The sequence below is a fragment of the Manacus candei genome, unplaced genomic scaffold, assembly GCF_025592945.1.
Source record: "Manacus candei isolate 608988 ecotype Guabito, Panama unplaced genomic scaffold, ASM2559294v1 h1tg000034l, whole genome shotgun sequence".
Taxonomy (NCBI): Eukaryota; Metazoa; Chordata; class Aves; order Passeriformes; family Pipridae; genus Manacus; species Manacus candei.
In genome coordinates this window covers 3,928,487-3,937,335 of record NW_026138082.1, presented here as the reverse complement: position 1 = coordinate 3,937,335, position 8,849 = coordinate 3,928,487, and the positions used below count along the sequence as shown (strand labels likewise).

The 8,849-nt window shown below is 43.5% G+C and overlaps 1 protein-coding gene across 2 annotated transcripts in view; it reads left to right on the top strand.

Annotated features, from left to right (window-relative positions):
• Positions 1-331: 331 nt before the first annotated feature.
• LOC127473180 (ectonucleotide pyrophosphatase/phosphodiesterase family member 1-like) overlaps positions 332-8,849 on the top strand; it is a 54,525-nt gene continuing 46,007 nt past the window's right edge. Inside the window, exon 1 of one of the 2 annotated variants that reach the window (XM_051792545.1) lies at positions 332-668. In XM_051792545.1, the coding sequence (XP_051648505.1) occupies positions 483-668 (186 nt within the window). In that variant the 5' untranslated portion in view covers positions 332-482. Of the gene's footprint in view, positions 669-726; positions 1,291-8,849 lie in introns of those variants that run through there. The other variant, XM_051792546.1, reaches the window with a different exon arrangement.

The window sequence follows — 8,849 nt, the reverse complement described above, 5'->3', positions numbered from 1 at the left end:
GCACCGGGATCGGGAGCAGCGCCGGGAGCGGTATATCCGCCCCCGCGCACACCTGTGCCACCACCACTGGGCGGCTGCGGGGAAAGCTCCGCCACCGCCTCCACCCGCTTCCCGCGCCGGGGGTCGGGCAGCGGAAACTTGCTCCGCGCTCCCTCGTAAACACGGCCCAGCGCCCTCCCCCGGACGCTATTTCGAAGCAGCGTGATGTCCTCCGGCCCCGCACCGCCTCCTTGCCCTGCCCGCAGGGAGGGGCGGCCGCGGCCCGCCCTCACCTGCAGGGAGGGGGCGGAAAGGCCGAGCGGGAGTGACCGAGCGGGGCGGGAAGGCAGGGAAGGAAGTAGGGGAGCATCCCGCTCCCTCTGCGCTGCGGCCGGCGGAGGAGCGGGGGCCGCCGACGGCCGCGCTCCCAGGCGGGGTGGGGCGGGACCGAGCCGCTATTAATAGCCGTGTCCGGGCGGGCGGAGGGCAGAGCTGCGGGGACCATGCAGGGGAACGGGCAGCAGGTGGGGAAGAGCCACGAAGACCACCCGGGCGGGAACGCGGCGGCTGACGGCGGGCTGCAGGCTGCGGCTGTGCCCATGCTACCGGCCATGGAGGTGGCCGAGGAGCCGGACAGAGCTCCGGGCGGCAAGAGCAAGGACCCCAACACCTACAAAGTGCTCTCTCTGGTAGGGGCCGGGGCGCCGCGGGGCCGGGCGGGCGGGCGGCTGTGCCCGGTCTGACCACGCCGGCGGGTGCGTGAAGAGCGGCGCGGCTGGGACAGGTGTTTCGTCCCGCTCCGAGCTTCAGGAGATGTCGGGGCCTTCAGGCGGTGTCGGAAGAGGGAGACCGCCTTCGGCAGCACGGGCTCCTCGGGATGCCCCGGGCAGCAGCGCTGCGGGACGGTTCCTTTCCTCCCGCTTCGGGAGTAAGCCTCGGGCAGGAGCGTGGCACTTGCGTATACAGCGACCTGAAAGAGGGATTCGTAACTCTTCACTTGATATGTTTTACTCTTTTGACTCAGCGTTCGAATATTTCCAGTTCTTTTGTGCTGTTAATGGTTGTCCTGTCTTCCATCACGTGGTTTTCACTGTAGGGGGGACGCCAGGGAAGACAAAACCAGGTTAAAATAGGAAAACATGGCTAGAAAAACTAAAAAGAGTTGAAGAGCCTAAAGGATGGAGGAAGTGTAAAAACTTGCCTTTCACTGAATTTGAGGTACCATGAGTTGAAAGTTTGTATCCAAATACTGCTTGAAGACACTTCTGGCCCTTGTTTGGAGGCCCCAATGGCCAAAGCCTTTGTTAGCAGGTAGGTCACTTTCCCATTTTAGCCACACTGCTGTATTATAATTATCTTCCCTGTAGAGCTGAGAAAATAAGACCTTCCAGACTGCCTGGACTGATCATTATGAGGCTAAAATCATTATCAAGGTGAAGGAACTGTAGTGTTCTTGGAAGGAAGCTTTAGTGGAACTGCAGCAGACTATTACCCATATATATATATGTATATATACACCCATAAGTAGTCTGCTTTCAATACATTAAAGCATAACGATCAAGGCGCCTTTCCAGATTTACCTATAGCTTTGTAGTCTGGTTACAGTTTCAAATGAACCATCCACCCATATCATAGTGATTACATGTTGGTCATACTTCCTGATGTAGTGGGTGATAACTCAGAATGTCATAAGAGAAATATGAGAATTCATGTAAAAGTCTATGGTAGTTTCTATGCAGAAGTTTTTAATAAAGCTTGTGGTTTGTAGCTTGTTTCATTACTTTGTTGTCTTCTGGGCAGGTTAAGGTTGTGCCATAAAAGCCATTGTGGTTGGATGGTAAAAACAGCTCAGCTTTTTTCAGGCTTAGAAATAGATACTAATAGTGGAAAATAATGATATACTATTCAAAATAATGATATACTATTCAAAATGTTGTTGCTCTGAGCATTTTAGGCTCTAATACAACAAAATGACTAGAGATACACAGCCACTAAAAGACTGGAGTTGAGCACAAGTTAAAATGTTTGCAGGTACTTTTCTGAGTTAAGTTCTTATTTTCCAAATTGTAGCCATTGCCTGAGAACTGGCAAAAGATTCATCCTATGCTGATTAAAGTGTCACCTAATAAGAAATAATTTAAAACTTGTAAATGTAAACACTGAGATAATGTAGACTATTCAGAGAGAAGTTGAAAACCTTTCTAAATACTGCAGGGAATATTGGATTGAGTAAGACAGGAATATATTTAACCTAAATGTGTTAGAAAGCAGAAAACAGGAGCTGGAAATACAAGTTTGCTCTTTCTCACAAGCCAATGCATTTAGAAAACAGTGATGATATTCCAAGGTAAGAAACAAGTCAGTAGCCTTATCTACTTGCTGTTTATAGTTTTGCATGGTAATGTGGAACTATTAAAGTGTCTAGGTGTAGGTAAACCCCCTTTGCTTGCATGTACCCTAGTTGTATGCACCATTGCTTCCTTTATTTGGGTAGATAAAAAAAATCTGGTTTCAGGTAAGTTTATGTTGAAATATTTGTAAAAACTGATGAATGTATTTTTGTTCATTAGGGAATACTTGAATTACTCTTTCCATTTTTCTGGAAAGCACAGACTGGCCTACATTCTGCTCTACCTTTACTTGTACCTGTCACCTGTAGATGTCTGTGCAATTTGTGAACACCACCTCAATGTTCCCAGCATCTGTCTATAAGCCACTCCTACCCTATTACAGAGCAACTGCAGAGTTCCCATGTGCAAAAGGTTATAGTCCCCTTTGCACTCTACGGGTATGTTTTGTTGGTTGCTCCAGAAGCCTGTGTTACATGGCAGTGCTTAGTTGTTAACTGAATGGACGTTGGTTGAGGGAGGGTGTAGGTAGGTAAGGAGGTGGTATAGAATCACCCTCACTTCTGGCAGTGTTTGTGGTGGCAGGCATAACTTTAAGTTCAGTGGCAGGTTTTCATACCATGCAGGTCACTCTTCTGTTGCTGCTGCATAGGGAGGATTTTGTGAATGGTGGGACAGGCCTGGAGGGATTTACTAATCCACGGTGCTTCCCTAAGCACCTGAAGCACACCTTTTCATTTACTATCTTGCCGATTTTTGAGCTCAAACCTTTTTCCATCAAAGTCCAGTGAGCTGTCTGTAGTCTCTCCAGGCTCACTCACTGCTGTTGTGTGACTGAGCAGTGTGTTGCTGCCCAAGAGCAGTGTAGCCTTTGCTTAGGTTTGAGGGCTTTTTATCCCCACTTGCCAGTAACTCTCAGGCATTGCATTTTGGTCTGATTCATTCATTCCATTAAAATAAAATTTTCCATGCCTGTATAACAGCTGAGATGTTGAGAGGAAAGAAAAGTAATAACATAGGGAACATTTCTTTTTTACAGTTTCAGACTTCCTTTGTCAGAACTGGAAAGCTCATTTAAACCAGCACTGTGGTTAGAAAAATTTTTAAGGAGTTTTTGCAACTTGAGAGTTCCTGAGGAAAAAAAAATTACCAAAAAAAGTTGAAGTAAGGTCCAAACTGAGACATAGATAGTTACTCTAAAGAGTAACTCAAGCATTTCAGAGTGCTTAAAGATAATAAAATGTGAAGTTTTAAAAAATGCTGTGGGAATACACTTAAAATAGTTTGTAAGTCTGTAAATTTTTTCTTTGTACTTTTCTCATTAAGGCAGTCCAGTTTTTTTTCTTTTTCCTAAGGCAAGTGTTTTATGTGCATCTCGAACACTAAATAGTCTTCTGAAGTCTTTTGTTGAATTGCTTTCTGCAATTCCATGAGAGGATAGCTAAACTTCATATAATACCTGTGAATTAATATGGTTTTATTTAACAGATTGACAGAGCAACTCTTGGTGCCTACTCCCAGAAAGCTGCTATGTTTTATTGCTGGTTGCAGATGCAGTGAGAAGCAATCCAGGATATGTGGCTGCACTCCTGTGGATTTAGTTACTTTTTTGTTTGGGCAGCTAGTGAATCCTTTATCAACCTGAAAATCAGACTAAAGCAGTGGGTAGGACAAGGTCTTGTAATCATCTGCAAAGTGAAACCAGTGAAGGATACCATGATACAGATGACATCCTTAGGAGGCTCTGCACTGATTTCAGTTAAGTGTGCTGGGCAATATCTGAGGACTGGTAAACCAAGAAAATTTTTCTTTCCCTATACTAGCACTTGTTAGATACCACATCAAATACTGTGTCCAGCCTGGGGCCCTCCACACAGGAAATACAGGAAAGATCAATTCAACTGGAGGACATTCAGTGGATTGCCACCAAGGTGGTCTGGGGTTGGAGCTCATGTCATGTGAGGAGGAGGGGCTGATAGATCAGGGCTTGTTCAGCCTGGGGAGGAGGTGATTTGGGTAAGGACATCTAACTGCAGTTTCATTATACCTCTGAGGATATGATCAAGAAGATGGAACCAGGCTCTATGCTGATATGCACAGTGGGAGTATGAGATGATATCTATAAATTGAAATGAGAGTTTCCTGCAGGATATGGGGGAGGAGGGCAAAAATCACTATGTGGGTAATTAACCGTTGGAACGTATTGCACAGAGGGGTTATGTTGTCTTTGTCCATGGAAGTTTTGAATGCTCAACAGCATAAAGCCCTGAGCACCCAGGTCTGAATTCAGTTTTGACTCAACTTTGAGCAGGATATTGAATTGAAAACCTCCTAAGGTCCCTTATCATATCATAGAATGGTTTGGGTCTGAAGGAACCTTAAAGATCATCTGGTTTCAACCCTTCTATCATGGGCAGGGACACCTTTACTAGACTAGGTTGCTCAAAGCCCCATCCAACCTGGCCTTGAACACTGTCAGGGGTAGGGCATCCACAATTTCTCTGGACAATCTGTTTGTCTTCCCATCCTCACAATAAAGAATTTCTTCTTACTATCTAATCTAAACATGCCCTCTTTCAGTTTAAAGTCATTCTATCACTATGTGACCTTGTAAGAAAGGCATCTTTCTTGCAGGCCCCTTTAGGTACTGGAAGGCTGCTGTAAGAACCTTTTCTCCTCTAGAGTGAACAACTCCAGCTCTCTCCACCTGTCTGCATAGAAGAGGTGATCCAATTCTCTGATTATTTTTGTGGCTCTCCTCTGAACCTGCTACAGCAGGTCAATGCCCTTCTTATGTTGAGGACCTCAGAACTGCATGCAGTGCTTCAGGTGGGATCTCACAAGAGTAGAGTAGAGGGACAGAACTGCCTCCCTTGACCTGCTGGTCATGCTTCTGTTGATACAGCAGTTTGCCTTCTGGGCTGCAGGCGCACGTTGATGGCTCACGTCCAGCTTTTCATCTATGAAAACCCCCAAGTCCTTATTTGCAGGCTGCTCTTAATGAGTCCTTCTCCAAGTATGTACTCATCTCTGAGATTGTCCTTACCCAGGTGTAGCAACTTGCACTTGTTGAACTTCATTAGGTTCTCATCAACCCCCTTCTTGAGCTTGTCCAGGTCTCTTTGGATGGCAACCCTTCCTTCTGTTGTGTCAACTGCACCAACTCAGCTACATGTCATCTGCAGACTAGCTGAGGGTGCCAGGTCACTTTGAGCTTCTCATCCATTAATGCCCCCAAGTCTTTCTTGTCAGGGTTTCTCTTCATCTAGTCTCTGCCCAGCTTGTACTGGTTCTGGGATTGTCCTGACCCATGTGCAGGACCTCACAGTTGGCCTTTGTATGGGCCTACCTCAAGACTGTCCAGGTCCCTCTGGATGGCATCCCTTCTCTTCAATGTGTTGACCTCATCACACAGCATGGTGTCCTTGACGAACTTACTGAGAGTGCACTCAGACCCACTTGTCCATGTCACTGACAAAGATGTTAACACTAGTCCCAATATAGACCCTGCAGAAGGCCACTTCTCACTGATCTCCACTTGGACATCAAACCCCAGAGCATAACTCATGAGTGTGACCATCCAACCAATTCCTTATCCACTGACTGGTCCTGCTGTCAAATCCATGTCTCTCCAGTTTAGAGACAAGGACGTCATGTAGAACAGTGCCAAATGCTTTGCACAAGTCCTGGTAGATGATATAAGTTGCTGTTCCCTCATCTACCAGCACTGTGACCACATGGTAGAAGGCCACCATATTTGTCAAGCATGATTTGCCCTTAGTGAAGCCATGTTGGCTGTCACTTATCACCTCTGTATTTTCCATGTACCTTAGCATAGTTTCAAGAAGTATCTGCTTCATGATTCTGTAAATCTGTTTTCAGTTGTCGGTTGCTATGTTAAGCCTAATGTGTAAGATCTGAATCATAAACGTCATTTATCATAAATGAGACAGTTTCTGCTGTCTTAGTCGATATCTACCATGGCTGCAGTCAGGAGAGTCTTAACTATAGAAAAGAGATCTGTTGGATGTCAAGATATTCTATGTGAGTCCTGAAAGTTTTTCACCACTTTCTTCTAAAATAACCCATATCTGCTGACTTTCTGCTCATGCAGGGAAAGATGGGTCAGGACTTTGTAGACAACTGTAGGTTTGTTTGATTTGTTTTTAATTCCTCCGTAGAGATGGTGTGGAAACAACCTTTTCTTACATAGGTATCTGGAAGATTGCATGCCTCTTTGATTGTTTTCATATTGATGGTTTTTCTCCTAAATATGTTTGAAGATGCCCAAACTTTTGTATAGGTTAGTACTTTTTTTTTTTTTAAATAATGCATTTCTGTATTCTTTCTCCAGGAAAAAAAAAATGCAAAGTATGTATTATTTGATATACTTGACAAATTTATCTTACTTTCGCTTCTGCACATGCTATTGGAGAAGGAAAGATGGAGAACAATTAGAGCAGGTGGGAAATTACCTGGATTTGTTGAGAAGTAGTGCATTGGCCCAGACCCTTCAAAAGGCTGTTCTGCTCTCAGGTTCAGGCTCCTGAGAAGAGTGTGATTACTAGATGAACTATTGCCATTGCTGCAATGTGGTCTTGTTTTCTGGTGGAAGGACTGTATAGAAAGTTGGTTCCAGTCTCACAGATTTTCCTTTTTTGCTTATACAGACTAAGGAATTAATGTAATTTATGTGAGGAGGGGAAAGAGTGACAGGAAAGTGTTCTTGCCGAAACTTTGTGATTTGGAACACGGCTATTCACTTCAGCCAACTTTAGTGTGGGTACTTTTATGGGTATCAGTCAGTTCTTAAGCACTGGATTGAAGGACTGATTGTTGTCTAAGTTCGGGAGACCTGGGTGACATGTTCAGTCTTTCCTCTAATCTTTTTTTGGCCCTCAGCAAATCATTCAATTTCAGCCTTTTTTGTATTGTTTTACTTTATGTGACTTGTTTGTTTTTTTATTTTATTTTTCAGTAGGGAAAAGTGGTCCTTGCTGAAATTTACTTGCTCCTATGAGAGTGCTGGATTGAGCTTAAATGGGATTTGTGTGTTCCAAGAAACACCACACATCTTAGAAGTAGTATTAAAGTGACTGACTGTTAGGTGACTTAATTTTTTTGTCATCAAACATCCTTTGGTGAAATATGAAGTAAAAAATGACAGTGACAGGATGGCCATATTTTAAATAGACTTTGAGGCGCTTTCAGTTTAGAAATATTAAAACAGTTCTTGGCCAATCTCCAATATTTTAAAATTTTGTAGGAAAGTATTCCAATGTTTGGAAACAAGAGTATCTTACAGCTGTCTTCTGTCAATGTTACAGCTCTCTGGCTCCAGTGGTGACTTGGTTTTAAGTCTGAAGACACAGTAAAAACTGACATTTAACAAAACATTTTTTATTGCACTTGCTGTTAATATTGCTTAAATGCATTAATTAGAATGCAGTTGTAGCTATAAAACAAAAAGACATTGTTATTCAATTTAAACCATCAAAAGAAAGTTTGGGGTTTGGTGAATTTTAAAATCATTGTAACTTTTAATGTTTCTCTTCAGTCAATGAATTTTTCAAGGAAGACTTTGTAAATAATTCTCATTATACAAAGATAACTGTAAACCCACAATTTCTTTATTGTTCTTCAACTGGGTACCTTCATTCTGGGTATTGAAGACAAAAATCATAACCTTGCTCTGCTGCTTGCTTGGACAGTAAAAAATAAACAAATATTTAGACATTTAACTCTGAAGGGGTTCCAGGGTTAATTTGTATTCTTGCTTTATTTACACTTTACTTCACAGAACTACTTGGTGTATCATATCCTAGATGATAGAAGCTGATATGAAGTAAAAAATCTTGTCCAAAGAAACACTTGCAAAAATTGAGCCTTTCTGTCTGTTTTTTTGTTTGTTTTTTTTTTTTTTTTAAGTATGGAAAAAACCCCCAAACTAAAACAACAGCAGACCCAACCAACCAACCAAACACCAAGCCCAACCGAACAACAACAAAACCTCCACATCTCCCCCAAATTCCAATTCTATAAAAATCTTCACAAAGGAGAATAGAGACCACCTTTGTTTATGCCTTTACTCAGAACTCAGTTTAAATTTTATTGCCAAACTAGGTTGAATTTGGGTGCACAGTCAAAGGGGTGATTGTGAATTGACTAAGCACACCTCAGCTCACTTTAAATTTAGGTATGGTTTTCTGCATAGACTAAACAGTGTGCAGGTTAGGTAAACCTCCTCTTGGAGTGCACTGTGTTTGTGAATGCCTTTGGCTGCCTGGACTCCAGCTGGAGTGTAAAGCTTGCAACAGGCTGAAGTACACCCAGATGGGTGACTGGTTCTGTCAATGCTGTTGGCTGGTTGCCTGCCTGAAAACAACCACGTTGTGCCTAGGAATTTAATGTGGAATACCTGCTGATAGGTCAACCTGTAGTGTGCTAGGATCAGCCCTTTGGTCCATTCAGGCAAAACAAGTGAAGTGACTGGGGTCATGATTGGTGTCGTGCTCAGACTTC